Source organism: Lepidochelys kempii, chromosome 13 (assembly GCF_965140265.1).
Source record: "Lepidochelys kempii isolate rLepKem1 chromosome 13, rLepKem1.hap2, whole genome shotgun sequence".
In the NCBI taxonomy this organism is placed as follows: Eukaryota; Metazoa; Chordata; order Testudines; family Cheloniidae; genus Lepidochelys; species Lepidochelys kempii.
Window position 1 is genome coordinate 8,661,154 of NC_133268.1, and position 15,678 is coordinate 8,676,831.

The 15,678-nt window shown below is 45.1% G+C and overlaps 1 protein-coding gene across 4 annotated transcripts in view; it reads right to left on the bottom strand.

Moving 5' to 3' along the window:
* CDH4 (cadherin 4) overlaps positions 1–15,678 on the bottom strand; it is a 673,109-nt gene that overhangs the window by 26,261 nt on the left and 631,170 nt on the right. For all 4 annotated transcript variants that reach the window (XM_073309188.1, XM_073309187.1, XM_073309190.1 and 1 more), the window contains 2 exons: positions 11,996–12,249; positions 7,587–7,729 (listed from right to left, as the gene is read on the bottom strand). In XM_073309188.1, coding sequence (XP_073165289.1) covers positions 7,587–7,729; positions 11,996–12,249 — 397 coding nt within the window. The remainder of the gene's footprint in view (positions 1–7,586; positions 7,730–11,995; positions 12,250–15,678) is intronic.

Below are 15,678 nucleotides of genomic sequence, written 5' to 3' on the forward strand. Positions count from 1 at the left end.
ACTGAAATAATCTGCATTTGCACATGCAAAACAGATACTTGCAAGTGCATGCACAAACGCTGATTTATGTATGCAAGTGTGTGTCTCTGTGCCCATTTACTCATTTAGCAGGTTCTTGAGGTCCCTGAAGTGCATTCAGGAGCAACCCCAGGAGAGATTAAAACAATCATAACAATGATTTAAAACAATTTATAGAAATTCCCTTTACCAAAAAACAGATAGTTTCAAATTGTTTCAGCTACTCTATGGGAAAGGGTGGGGAGGTGTTGATGTCCTAAAAGGATCATGGGGCTGAATCCTCAGCTGGTATAAATCAAAACAGCTCATTTGACTTCAGTGGAGAATCTGGCTGCCAGGCTTGATCTGAGAGTTAAAATAGAAATGAAGCTGGTATGGAAAAGATTTGGTACTTCTAAACACAAGAGTAGAGGTGACAACTCTATGTCTAGCCACAGTGCGAATGACCACTGTCTTTTCCTTTTTCATAGTAATGGGTGCTCTGAAAGGCCTGCTCTAGTTAACAGCATCAAGGCATTGGAAAGCCTGCTTGACACAGGAAGCAGCTTCTGCAGTGAATCAAAAATGTGATGCTTCCCCATTATCATTCCATTGAACCTTTGGAAGGATTTTCTAAAGCACCCATAGATCTGCTGCCTGGTGGGTCTTCTCCATTCAAGAGAGGGCAAATGCCTTTAACGTGCCCTCCTATGTACAAGGACGTTTCCTTGGGGCCTGTAACACTGAGCTGACCAATACTGGCGGAAACAAATTAAACTGAATTTATGTGACCTGGTGCTGGGGAACCATCCACTCCCTCTTTATTTATCACAGTGTAATGGCAGACAACCCAAGAGGACCCCCCCACAGAAGCACGTGAAACTAGATGGAGCAGAGGGGAGGCTGAAAAGGGAAGCAACTTGAAATAAAAACATTAAACTGATTATAATTTTTTTAAACAGAAGCTGCACTTTTTGCTCCTGTGTGAACAGCTCCTTATTGTAGTTCAGGGAGCAATCATGTCCAACGAGTGGAACAGCTTACTAGTCACATTCAGAAAATATCCAAAAGGGTTTAACAAAACAGAATGTTGTTTCTTCCTTCAAGGAAGGAAAAAAACCCACAAACCTGCTTTGATAAGTATGTGATGACACAGCACATGGAACTTAGGACGAAATCTGAAAGGAGTCCGTTAACCTAGACAAAACTTTAGCCATTCCCCTAAGCACTCAAAACAGCATTTTAAATAACGGGGTGTTCTTTGTGAATTTTGATGGCTGCAGTAGAACAGCAACAGATTAATTTTTCAAAATAAAGGAATTCATCCAGATTTCAGCTCTCGGAGCTGCTGAATAATGGCTCAAGAGAAGGTGCTGCTTATGGGCAGCTTTTCTTTATCAGTATTACAGACAGCAAATGAGAGAGCCCCTAATCATGTTCCACCAGTGTCCAACCTGAATTGCTGGGCAGGTGGTGGGAACCCTGGTGGGGGCAGCAGGAAAGAATCATGTTCCTTCCTATAGTGAGGAAGGGTGGTCTTGTGGTTCAGGCACAGGCATGGGACTCAGGAGATCTGGCTTCAATTTCTATCTCTGCCATGGATTTTCTGTGTAGCCCTTGGCAAATCCCTTAATCTCTCTGTGGCTAATGATCCTTCCTTTGTCTGTCTCGTCTACTTAGATTTGGGGCATGGACGTTTACAGTGTGAATGTACAGCAGACCTAGCACAATGCGGCCCTGATCTCAGTTGGGCGTTAATATAAATAAATAATAGCCACCACTTTAGCCTCAAGCGTCTGTGGAGCACAAAGGTCACCTGGTGCTCCCTGCTTGCCTGTATGCTAGTCTACAGGGAACCCTCCATGGATCTAGACTCTGTAGTAGGCAGGGGGTGAACGTTAACTGTGGGCTCGCAAAATCCTGACCCGCTGAGGAACTCTGGTGGTTCTCTTGCAACCGCAGGAAGGAGGCAGGATTTGCTCATTAGTGCATTGACTACCAATGTCAAAGCAGCTCTGCTTGCTGCCCTTGCTATGCCCCAAACTGGCGTTACCTGGAGGAGAGCTTGAGAATCAATAAGTGGGGGGGGTTTCTACAGGACAGTGAGCCTCTCTGTATGAAAGCACTTATGTTTTATCTAGTGGCTTTCAGCCTGAAGGATCCCAACAGGCATTGCAAACCTAAGCTGACATGCAGACCATGTCCCTGATTCAGCATAGCACATAAGCAGTCCCATTTACTTACTCACGTGCTTAAAGTTAAGTACATGCTTAAGTGCTTTGCTAGACTGAGGCCAATGTGTGTGTGTCAGCTTAAGTTGGGACCTAGGCTAAAAAGGGTGAACATTTGCTCCTTTTCCCTCTCTTCCAGGGCGTATTGTGAGGCACTGGCTGGCTGCTTCCTACGCTGTCAGCTTCAGAAGGGGCTGTCATGTCAGGCTATGGGCTCCCGTTCTGCGGGGAACAGGGTGAATCATGCAAGGGGTTCTAGGATTTGTAGTGCAGCTGGAGTGAAGCAGAGGCTGCAGCAGGGAGCAGAGAGCGCTGCTGCCATGCGTATGTTAGAGGTGGGGAAGCTATTACTGGGTCCCACAACACCCCATGTGATTAGAGAATTGGCAGCCGTACCTGGCATTCCCCTCAAAGGTACCACTTAGAGGGAACAGTAGCTTGATCCCCTTCCCAAGACCTCAGGGAGATGAGGAGGGGAGTGGAAGCCTGAAGAACTCCCTCCCAGTCAACTTTTAAAGGGGGGGGGCAGGAAAGGCAAAATCATTTTGGCTCAGCAGGCCCAGCCAATCTGCTGATGGAGGTCGGAGAGATATCAGAGCCACAAATTCTAACCTGGTATTGGGTATTTTAAAGCATGGGATGGGTGCCCAGGCACAGATTCACAAAAGTACTTATTTATACCTGCCTCTGGAAATTTCCACTACATGCATCTGATGAAGTGGGTATTCACCCATGAAAGCTCATGCTCCAATACGTCTGTTAGTCTATAAGGTGCCACAGGACTCTTTGCCGCTTTTACAGATCCAGACTAACACGGCTACCCTCTGATACAAAAGTACTTAGGCACCTAAATCCCAGACTTAGGTGCCTACATCCCAGTTTTAAGTTCTACCTAAGTTTTTGCAGTAAAAAGTTCCCTAGGCACCTCTGTTTCTGACTCCGCTAGGCATCCTGGCACCTATCTCCCTGCCTAAGCCCAAAGCAATTCACAAATCAAAGGAAGATAGGCATACATCACCTAACTCATGTGCAGGGCCCAATCTGATAGGCATGGTCAGAGGCCACATGCTAGATCTGGCCAGGCAAGTTCACACAAAACTGCCAGAGGTAGAGGTTCCCTCATAACTTTTAGCCCAGGGTATGCACCTGGAAGGTTGGTGACCCCTAGTTCAAGTCTCCCCTCCAGCTGGTGAAGAGAAGGGGTTTGAACAGGGATCTGCCATCTTTCAGAGGAGCACCATAGCCATAGGGCTATGGGATATTCTAAGGTGGGGCCCCATCTGTCTTTCCTGTTGGACACTTAACAACTCAATGAAGCAGAGGGACTGGTTCTGGGGTCTCCCACGTCCTGGGTGAGTTGCTCTAACCACCAGGCTACAGAGTCCTGCTCATGCTTGTGCTATCTCTCTTTCCTGCACCCAAATAACTAAGTGGTTACTCACAGTGGAGCAGGTTACAGAACCATCTGTGGCAGAGAGAGAGAAATGCCTGTAGCCTGGTGATTAGGGCAATCAACCAGGATGTGGGAGACCCAGGAGAGTACCCTAACCATTGGGCTAAAAGTTATGAAGGAGCTCCTCCTTCCCTTTCCCCACCCCCAACCCTCTGGCTTCTTGAAAAAAGAAGCCTAACTCCAAAGAGGGTTCACAGTTGAGCATGGCTAGCAGAACATCAGAAGGGTAATACTGGGTCAGACCAAAGGTCCATCTAGCCCAGTATCCTGTCTTCTGACTGCGGACAATGCCAGGGGTCCCAGAGGGAATGAACAGAACAGGTAATCAAGAGATCCATCCCCTGTCACCCTTTCCCAGCTTCTGGCAAACAGAGGCTACGGACACCATCCCTGCCCGTCTTGGCTAATAGCCACTGATGAACCTATCCTCCATGAACTTATCTAGTTCTTTTTTGAACCCTGTTAATAGTCTTGGCCTTCACAACATCCTCTGGCAAGGAATTCCACAGGTTGACTGTGCATTGTGTGAAAAAATACTTCCTTTTGTTTGTTTTACATCTGCTGCCTATTAATTTCATTTGGTGACCCCTAGTTCTTGTGTTATGAGGAGTAAATAACACTTCCTTATTTACTTTCTCCACACCAGTCATGATTTTATAGACCTCTATTATATCCCCCCTTAGTTGTCTCTTTTACAAGCTAAAAAGTCCCAGTCTTATTAATCTCTCCTCATATGGCAGCCGTTCCATACCCCTAATCATTTTTGTTACCCTTTTCTGAACCTTTTCCAATTCCAGTATATCTTTTTTGAGATGGGGCGACCACACCTGCACGCAATATTCAAGATGTGGGCGTACCATCAATTTATATAGAGGCAATATGATATTTTCTGTCTTATTAGCTATCCCTTTCTTAATGATGGCCAACATTCTATTTGCTTTTTTGATTGCTGCTGAATTCTGCATGGATGTGTTCAAATAAATATCCACAATGACTCCAAGATCTCTTTCTTGAGTGGTAACAGCTAATTTAGACCCCATCATTTTATATGTATAGTTGGGATTATGTTTTCCAATGTGCATTACTTTGCATTTATCAACATTGAATTTCATCTGCCATTTTGTTGTCACCCAGTTTTGTGAGATCCTTTTGTAGTTCTTCATAGTCTGCTTGGGACTTAACTGTCTTGAGTAGTTTTGTGTCATCTGCAAATTTTGCCACCTCACTGTTTACCCCTTCTTCTAGATAATTTATGAATATGTTGAATAGGACTTGTCCCAGTATAGACCACTGGGGGACACCATTTACCTCTCTCCATTCTGAAAACTGACCATTTATTCCTACCCTTTCTTTCATATCTTTTAACCAGTCCACAATTCATGAGAGGACCTTCCCTCTTATCCCATGATAGCTTACTTTTCTTACAAGCCTTTTGTGAGGGACCTTGTCAAAGGCTTTCTGAAAATCTAAGTACACTATATTTACTGGATCCCTTTTGTCCATATGCTTGTTGACCCCTCAAAGAATTCTAGTAGATTGGTGAGGCATGATTTGCCTTTACCAAAACCATGTTGACTTTTCCCCAACAAATTATGTTCATCTATATGTCTGACTGTAGTTTCAACCAGTTTGCCCAGTACTGAAGTCAGGCTTACTGGCCTGTAATTGCCGGGATCACCTCTGGAGCCCTTTTTAAAAATTGGTGTCACGTTAGCCATCCTCCAGTCATTTGGTACAGAAGCTGATTTAATGATGTGTAACAAACTACAATTAGTAGTTCTGCAATTTCACAGTTGAGTTCCTTCAGAACTCTTGGGTGAAAAGCATCTGGTCCTGGTGACTTATGATTATTTAGTTTATCAGTTTGCTCCAAAACCTCCCCTAATGACACATCAATCTGGGACAGTACCTCAGATTTGTCACCTAAAAAGAATGGCTCTGGTTTGAGAATCTCCCTCATATCCTCAGCCGTGAAGACCGATGCAAAGAATTCATTTAATTTCTCCGCAATGGCCTTATCGTCCTTGAGTGCTCCTTTAGCATCTCTATCATCCAGTGGCCCCACTGGTTGTTTAGCAGGCTTCCTGCTTCTGATGTACTTAAATTTTCCACTTTTTTAACACTTTTTGTCTCTCACTGCTTCTTTTCTTTGTTGTTTAGCTACGGTGGCACTTTTTTGGTTCTCTATGTTTTTTAATGTGGGGTATACATTTAAGTTGAGCCTCTATTATGGTGTGTTTAAAAAGTTTCCATGCAGCTTGCAGGGATTTTACTTTTGGCACTGTACCTTTTAATTTCTGTTAAACTAACTTCCTTCCTGCTCTTAGGCTCCTAACTCATAGAATCATAGAATAACAGAGTTGGAAGGGACCTCTGGAGGCCATCTAGTCCAACCCCCTGCCCAGAGCAGGACCAATCCCAACTAAATCATCCCAGCCAGGGCTTTGTCAAGCCTGACCTTAAAAACTTCTAAGGAAGGGGATTCCACCACCTCCCTAGGTAACGCATTCCAGTGTTTCACCAGCCTCCTAGTGAAAAAGTTTTTCCTAATATCCAACCTAAATCTCCCCCACTGGAGATTTGGGAGATGGATGGGCTTAGCACACCTCCCCTGGTCAGCATCACCCATTGTCTATCTTAGGCGGCTCCTGGCCTAGTGTGCTGGCTTCCGTGAATCACAGTCTAAGGCACCCATCTCACCCCCTTCATTTACAGGGTGCTTGGGTGCCCGAATCAGGCTTTGTGAATCACAGTGTGTTCCTGTGGTTTTCCAGGTGCCTAAAAGTGAGGCTCATCCTTGCAACATCTCCACAGTTTTGTGAATCTAGCCCCCAGACACTGGAATGGGCATCCATAGAGGCTGCTCCAAATCTAAAGGAATAATAAATTAAATAATAATGTGGCAGTGGCTGGGTGTAGTTCCAAACATAGCCACCTTCGCTTATCTCTGGCCTCTCCTTGGAACTAGGAGAAATGTAGATCAGCAGAATTTAATCGCTTGAGTTTGCATTGGGTCTGGACACTGGGGTTGACACCACTAACTTCATTAAAAGTGCTGTGCTATCTTTAATGACCACAAGTGTTCAGGACCTCAGCCTGACATCTCGAGAAGATGACTAAAGGTGTTAACTGTCCACGTCATTTTGAATGGTCTCTTGCAACATGTGCTAACTCCTTAGCTGTTCCACATTGTATTTAGCTGTGAGTCACGCTCTGAGTACCTTTCCCAGACCTGAAGAAGGTCTGTGTAAGCTTGAAAGCTCGTCTCTTGCATTAACAGAAGTTGGTCCAATAAAAGATATTACCTCCCCCACCTTATCTCTCTAATCTCAGGAAGAAGCATTGCACTGGTCACAGCTATCCAGATACACTAAAGCACACTAGTACCTAGCTACTGTGGTGATGGCTGGGCACTTTAGAAATGTAGATAGAGATCAGATTAGACGAGACAGACAGTTTTAAGAAAGTTATAGCATCTTTACATTAAAACAGGTCCGTTTCTTTTTAATACCATCCCCTCTGTCCCTTCAAATTGTTTCTGATTTCCTGATGGAACATTTCTCAGCTGCGGGTTTGATAATGATAATGTATGATAATGAAGATCGGTGTGTTTTGCAGCACCTGGAGCTCATACCCCTTTGGTATTTCCTTAGATATAGGCTACACTGCTACACAGAACTTCCCAAATCAATTTTCCATTTGCCCTGACTTTCCCTTAATAACACTCTCTGAATGCAGTGCACATTTAATTTACTCCAGCAATTTCCTGTCCCACTTTCGCATTTTTAACCATAAAACCTGGGAAAAAGATAACTTATACTGACAACTCTGTCAGGGCATCATTCCTGTTAATGCATCACATTAGAGTATTATTGAAGCATGAACAATGGGAAGCTTGGGCCTACCGTTGTCAGCCGCCAAGAATGTGGCCTCATAGACATTATTCTTAATGTAGACTGACTCTCGATCAAGGACAGCAGCAGTAGTGATCTGACCGTTTGTGGCATTAATGTTCAGCCAGTTTGCAGGATCTGACAGCTTGGAGTATCTACAGAGAAAGGAAATAAATACATGGCAGTCTTTTCAGTGACATGTCCTTAATACAGCTTGAAATAAGGTTTTTTTGGACTCCTGACCCCTGTTTTGAAGGAGCTTTTGGATAACTGGTTTTGTTGACAAACAAAACACTAATTGAGTGTCTATTGCTGGTCATTTTTTTGACCTCTGCAATTATTCAATTTTTCCATTTCCTACCCGTTAAAGGTTCTGCCTTCTGCTAAGTGCCACTTATGCTCCAGCTTCCTGCTACAAGCAACAAGCCTATTCTACAGCAAGTTGCTAATAAAGATAAAAGGGCCCTTGTTAGAGTATGAAATGGTCCCTACATTTATTTGCTTGTTCCTCAAGAGCTCAGCCTAAAGGAGAGATTATTTCCCCATTTCCTGCTCCAGCCCTCCTACAATATAGATTGCTCCGAAATACTGGATATACCTCCCTGTCCACCCCACACACCATAAGGAATTAGTGCTGGAAGGACCACATCTACAAGGTGGGACTCCTAAGACTGACATCATTCTGGCCAATCAACATATTTTACATTAGAACCAGATGCAATTACCTCAGTGGTGTATGATGGGAACTCATGGCTGTATTTGCCAATAGGCCCATGAGGCCAGGCTGAAGCAATTTTAGGTGTGCCATTTTGGAGTGGCTGCGGGGAGGTGTGCGTGTGTGTTGGGAAGTTGGGGAAGAACCTCAGACAGGGAGATGGACGGGTCAGGTGGACTCTGAAGAGTGTCTAGCCAGTATGTGAGACATGGTTAGCCGGTGCAGCTGTGCACTGGCTGTGGAGAGTAGAGCAGCAGTGTAATGGCCGGCAGGGAATTTGGGATGACAGCTACTGCAGAGCCGGCTCTGTGAGAAGAAAGAGTTGCAATGGAAGTGCTGAAATTCCGTGACCTTAGTAGCATGCAGGACAAGCTTTTAGAGCCTATGGAAGCTGATAGGGTCAATACAGTCCTGAGAACAAAGAGTAATATAGAAGGGAGTGTATTTTGGTAGTTAGTGCACAAGACTGGAAAAGGGAAAATCTATTCCTGGCTCTGGCTCTGAGACACTGCATCTCCTTCGGCAAGTCACATCATTTCTCTGTGCCTCAGTTTGCCCTACGTATCTCAGGGATATTATGAGGCTTACTTAATTGCCTGCCAGTAGAAGGGCAAATGATCGGTCATAAGATATCTATCTAAACAATGCAGTCATACTAGATCTGAGAAGAGCATTAAAACAAATTCATTCTTTCTCACTAGGACAGTACTGGAAAATTCACGGCAAACCCAGGAGCCATGCAGGGGTCCTGACAGCATCGCAGTCTTGAAATTCAGACCAGGTGGTTCAGCACAGTTTCACCCGAGGCACATTTTCTGGCAATCCCCAGCTCTGTTAGGACCAGAGGCAGGGCATTCTCGGCTGGAGGGCCCCCAACTGTGGAATTTATTACCCTATGGGGGCTGGAACAATTTCTACAGTTGGGGGCGCTGAGAGCCGTTGAACCAAACTGTAAACGCTGTGTATGATGGAGGCCACTTCAAGCCAGAGGGTTCTGCAGCACACTCCACACCTGTAATCCCAGCACCGACGTACTCCCCTTGCCAATCTACCACAGCTCAAGGTTGTTAGCATTCTACCTGGTTGGTTCTATAGAGCTTGGCACATTCCAGTCAAACCTTTTCCAAATGGCTCTAAACAGAGGCACTCTCTTTAATTTTTGTTTAAATTCTCTCTTTATTGCTCATGATTTCTACGGCGCTTACTTTTCTAATGTTTATGTTAAAATGAATCTTTGTTGCTATCTGTCATGTGTCCAGGAACAGTAGAAAGCACCATATTATATGTTATTGAAATAAGCAAACACACTTGGGTTTATTTTGGAGACAACTTGGGCTTGTTGATGGTTTTTGCATCAACATCCTGCAAAATTCAAGGTCCCCTGATACGTAAACAGGTGAAAACTGTTTGAAAACTGTTTGAAACTCCATGGCTTTGGCTGAATTTCACTTTCAGGTGCTGGTTTGTTTGAAGCTGGAACTCAAAGTGAAAAGTGAGCAGCCTGAGTCCAGTCTGGATTCAAACAACAATAAATTGTCTGCACAAGCCCCTACCAAGTAAAACTGTTATGTTGCATGGAGCTATATTCTTTAAGGTGATTGTTTTTTAGTATCATGGTTGTCACTGTGCCCTTTCATTGCTGGAAATGATCAGTGATCCGGCCTGCAAAGCTGCCTTCATGGATTCATTTGTGGCTAAAGAAGATAATTTGAGCTGTGACATAGGCTATGATCACTAACAATAGCTGTGGCTTGTTGGGGGATGTTCTTAAGCCCAGATCTTTCATTTGGGAAAATTGTATTTAATAAAAGACTATAAAAGCTGCTTGCAAAGATAGAGTGGCTGGATCCTGTTCTCAGCTAACTGAAAACTGTTCAGGAGATTAGTGTATACATATGTATCGCCCATTCACTTCACTGCTTTGAATATTTACCCTCTAGCATTTTTTGTGTGTCTAACTCGGCAGTGCCAGCTGTGAAGACAAGACAAAAACAAACCAAAACATCACTTTGCTTTGTTCACAAAAACTGCTGGGGAAAGTCTCCACTGAGCCTAACAATATTTTGCAGCTTCTTGCAAAGCCATGGAGTCACTCTGCCATGATGAAACCCAGGTAAGAGAGCTACGCTTACATTTAAAAATAGTGTAATTGGATCCAAATTTTCAATGAAATGTGTGTCCTGGGAATGCTATGAAGAACAGCTCAAGTAACTTGCTGTTGATATTTAGAGAAGATCATGCAAGGTCCTATGTATCTGCCAGGCAGTCAGAAAAACGGCTCAGCCCAGTGGGTCATTCTCCCCAAAACAGGAGAAGTTACAACTAGTAATTTTCATTTTGGAGTACAATCCAAATATCCACAGATCAGAGAGAGTATCTGAGCTGATGGGAACTGTTCTCCTCTATGGACTTCAAAACTGGCTTTAGTGGGGACGGAAGGGAAATAAAGACCCTTCAAAGCAGTGATGGGCAACCTGCGGCCCGCGGGCCACATGCGGCCCATCAGGGTAATCTGATTGCAGGTTGCGAGACATTTTGCTGACGTGGACCATCTGCAGGCACCGCCCCCCCACAGCTCCCAGTGGCCGTAGTTCTCTGTTCCCAGCCAATGGGAGCTGCTGGCCACTGCTTCCCGCAGCTCCCTTTGGCCGGGAACAGAGTACCGCGGCAACTGGGAACTGCTGAGGGTGATGCCTGCGGACGGTCAACATCAGCAAAATGTCTCGCGGCCCGCAATCAGATTACCCTGATGGGCCACAGGTTGCCCACCACTGGCCCATTTTGTTTATGCAGAGCAGTAGCTGCATGATGCAAGCCTAACCATTTTAAAAGTCAAGCCCATGAAGTTCACTGGAATTTGAACATGCATCTGGAAGGTGCTCAGGTACTCCTGAAAGGGGGATGAAGGATGGTCTTGTGATTCATTCACTAGAATGGGACTCTGGAAAAGTTGATCCGGTTCCCCGCTTTGCCACATTTTCTTTGTGACATTGGGCAAGTCACTTAGGGCTGGACTTTCAAAGGTATTTAGGCACCCAAAGATGCAGATAAGCGCTTTTGAAAATCCTGCCTATCTGCATGTTTAAGGGTCTAAATACCTTTGAAAATCTAGCCCTTAATCCTTCTGTGCCACCTGTAAATTGGAATAATATTACTTCTTTCCTCCTACTCTTTGTCTGTCTTGTCTATTTAGACTGTAAGCTCTTTGGGGCAGGGACTGTCTATGATGATCATGCATATGTACCTAGTACAGTGGGGCCTTGATCTGAGTCAGGAACCCTAAGAGTTACTTTAATGGGAATAATAAATACGTTTTATACTGATAAGGGGACTTAGCTCCCTGAATGTTGATTGATTTCAGTGGGGGTGGGTGGGTGAAGGCTCTCAGCACTGCTCAGAATTAAACCCTTTCTGAGATTCACTTATGTGACACTGGGTCTGACTGTGTCTTACTCCACAAATAGCCCCACCCATTGGTATGGTCCTGAATATTAAAGGCTGCTAAGTGTGTTGAGAGCTTTGGATGGAAGGTGCTAGAGACGTGCCAAGCATTATAATTACATTATATAGGCTAGTTTATGCAGTAGATTCTGATTGGTGCACACTGTTGCTTTGGTTGCTCTGATTGGTGCATGCCCCCAGCCTTCTATATCCTAACTCTTGCTCTTGATTTTATACTGCCTCCTTTGTCTACCTGGTTTCCCACCTTACTGCTTGCTGCATGAAGCGATCAGGATCCACAGCTGAAAATGTTGTCAGTGCCGTCCCCAGGGTCATCCCTTCGTCCAGCCTGATTAACTTGTGGTTCGTTGGAAAATAGGGCGCCTCATTGATATCCGTGACTGAAATGGTGACTCCTGCTGTAGACTGGAAGGACATCTGGATTCCGCTTGCTAGTGGAGCTTGGTTTGACACCATCACGGTCAGCATGAAAGCCCTGTTCATTTCGTAATCGACAGCCTACAACAAACAAGCACACAAGATAGCCCCATGTGGAGAATAAATTCCACCCGCTGGTAGAAAGCTGGAAGATTTAGAATGGGGACAATACCAGAGGTCACTGTGTAATCTAATTTCTGGATGTAGGATCCAGGTTCTGTGGTCAGTTGCAAAGGTGTAAATCCAAAGTAATAATCACTTCAGCAAACAAAGTTACTCCAGATTCACACTTGTATAAATGAGGTCAGAATTTGACCCTTAGATTTCTGGGAAATAAGAAAACAGGATAAAAAAGACCCAGAAGGATTTTCTCTAAGTTTTGTTCAGGTGCTAAGTATTTTCCAGAAGGGAAGGAGACTGACTTTAGGGCCACGTCTACATTAGGAGTGCTTTGCCAGTATTTAACTGTCCCAGTATCAGGGGCTCCAGAACAGACGGGGCCATGGGGCCTATCCCCCCCGCCCTTTTTTACCAGCGATAAGGGCAAGCGACGGGGAGGAGAGGGCGGAAAGGAGTGAGTGGGGGGCAGAGTCTTAGGGGGAAGAAGCAGCATGGAAGTGGGGCCCTGGGGAGGAGTGGTGTGGGGGCGGGGCCTCTGGGGAATGGGTGGCATGAGGGCAGGGAGAGGAAGAAGGGGTGGGGCATGGTTCGGGCACCTCTGCCCCCCCCCCACTTTTAAGGTGCTTCCACTGCTCCTGCCCAGTATATTATACTGGCAAGGTGCTCCTAGCGTGGATGCAGCTTTTGTCAGTATAGCTTACTCTAGTCCCCCCAAGCAAAATAATCTATTCAAGCAAAAGTGCAGTTTTGCTGGTATAACTGTGTCCACACTAGGGGCTTCTGTGGGCACAGCTCTGTCGGTCAGGGATCACACCTCATCCCACCCCTGTCCGACAGAACTATGCTACTAGGTTTTCGTAGCATAGACCTGGCCTACTGTAGCATTCAGATTTCAGCAACTGCTCCCGCCAAGGGCAGCTATAAAAGCAATAAGTGTAGCCATGTTAAAAGGAATTAGACAGGTACTTAACAGCGTTATTAGCATTTAAAGCTGCTGGCTAAGTAACTGGGTCAGATTCAGTGGACTCCTGAGCCTGTAGTGCTCCTAGTTTCCTCTCAAGTAAGATTGCATGTGAAGGTTGGGTCACAAGGTACTAAAGCTGGTTCGGTAAATCATCCTGACTCCCACTGGTGCCTTTGAAAGCTGGTCTCACATGATGTTTTACGGTTACTCACGTATTTCCAAAAGTATGTTTTGCCAGTGGGTGGCTGTAGCTCTCATTTCAACATACACAAAAGGAGAAGTGAGAGGGAATAAAAAAGCTTTACCTGGCATAACTGATTGAACTGCAGTGTAATAATAATCTCTATACCATCCCTGTAATTATTATGAGGGTAGCTTCTAATCATATGCCAGGGAGGCTTGAGTTATGCAGGATCACACCTCTGCCCGTTAAACCGTGCTTTGCCATAATTTATTAATTTAGAAGTATATGAATTCCCTCTAATATGTCTTCTAATATGATGACTATTGACTGGCTCTAGAGGCTGAGTGCCAGGGTCTCAGCGGGTGAAAACTGGCGAAACTCTAACGACTTCAGTAGAGACACACTGATTTGCACCAGCTGAGACACCGTCCCCTATGTTCCATGTAAGAAACAGGAATGCCAGGGCTTAATTCAAACCACGGAGTGGCTGGTCTGAGGCTAATGGCCACAAGGGAAAAACAAATTCCATGGAGGAAAAATGGCAAAAGGTCAAATTTTGGAATCTGTGTTTGGCTGAAGTGCTTGTGCAATGTTCCCATTATTAAATGATTTCTTGACAGGCAGGTCCAGCACTTACTTAATAAATAAAAGGAACTCACACAGCCTGATACCCAGAACACCCACCAGCACTGGTGCAGGGACTTACGCTGCTTTCAAGAAAGGAGGCACGTTAAAACTTCTTGCTTCAATGCTATTTGAATTGTTCAGCTAATGTGTTTCCAGCTCCAAACTCTCCATCTAGTCTCCTTAATTCATATTCATTAATACTTCATTTTCCTCTGCACTTGCCTTTTGCTACATATATCAAACTAAAAAAAATTTATTTATACACATTCAACCCACCGTTCCGTGGACTGTAGTTCATCAGATGACGATATGTTGAGGGACAGGGCCCATAAAGCAGAAGACACTACATTGATATGCTTTGAGAAGCAGAGATTTGTTAATGACTTCAGAGTTGTGGCCTGGCTCTTGGTTCCAGGGGAACTAGTTCAAATCTGTCTGTTCTCTCTCATCCTTCAGGCCCTTGCCAAGGATTCCTGAGCATCCCGTTTAGAACCTTCTTCCCTACAAGGCCCAGTATTGTAGCCAAAACTTCCTTGGCCTGGGCTGGAGAGGATGCCTTCAGAATGTAACAGTGATCAGACTTGATCCGCTATCAGTGCTGACACTAGAGGCCACTCTCAGTTCTCGCTAATATTTCTTCCACTGTGCTGAGAATTTACTGATTCTGTGCTGTGTTCCGCACCCTTTGCACAAAGAGAGTGGAGACCGACTGCCAAATCCTAACCCTCCCCTGGAACGAGGGAGTCCTCAGCAGGTGCAGACTGGTGTAGCTGGTTCTTATGCCAGCAGAGGGGTGCACTGGGGCGGGAGGGAGTTGTTCAGAGGCAGAGAGAGGTGGGCAGCAGGGAGTGGCTGGACTGCGATGCACTCTGGCAATCCCCAGCTGGTAGATGGTCCCTTGAGGATCAGGTTAGAACAGCCTCCAATCTGCACCTGAGGTTGGTCAGAGAATCAGAGGGCTGCAACCGGCTCCCTGACAGCCCTCTCAGTTTCCTGGCTTAGCAGAGAATCTGGCTTTGCTTGTTTTAGGTAAGCAAAGGGAATGCTAGGCCCAAATTCAAACCACAGCAACACTGAGGCAAGTGGAGAAAATTCCATAGGGAAAAAAAAAAGGTGAACTATGGGCTCTGTATCTGCTGAAGTGCTTGTGCTAATCTTCCCATTGCTAAAGAATTCCGTAGCAGTCAAGGCCAATTCAGCCATACACAGACTTAATACAGCACATTCCCTGGACAGCATCCATACTGCACACCCACCAGGATGGCAAGCTATGCAAACTGCACGTCCCTGCCTGAACGGAGGTCAATCCAGTTTTCAGTATAATAGCTGCGTGCAAACGGAATAATCCGCTACTATTGATATTAACCTCAAACTTTATTTCATTTCTGTATGTCTCTGGGGTACCATATGGTTTATCTGAGCGTATGGATGGCAAATGGGTATGCAATGGGTGAGCATTAATCAGATGTGACGGGACAAACCTCGTAGTGGTTTGTTCCTCCAGTTCTCAATTCTTCACACTGGGCTAACACTTTCCATCTTCATGTCACTGAAAATGCTACATATCGATTAGCCCAACAGCAGGAGCAATAGCCTGGAAATATGTAACATCTTG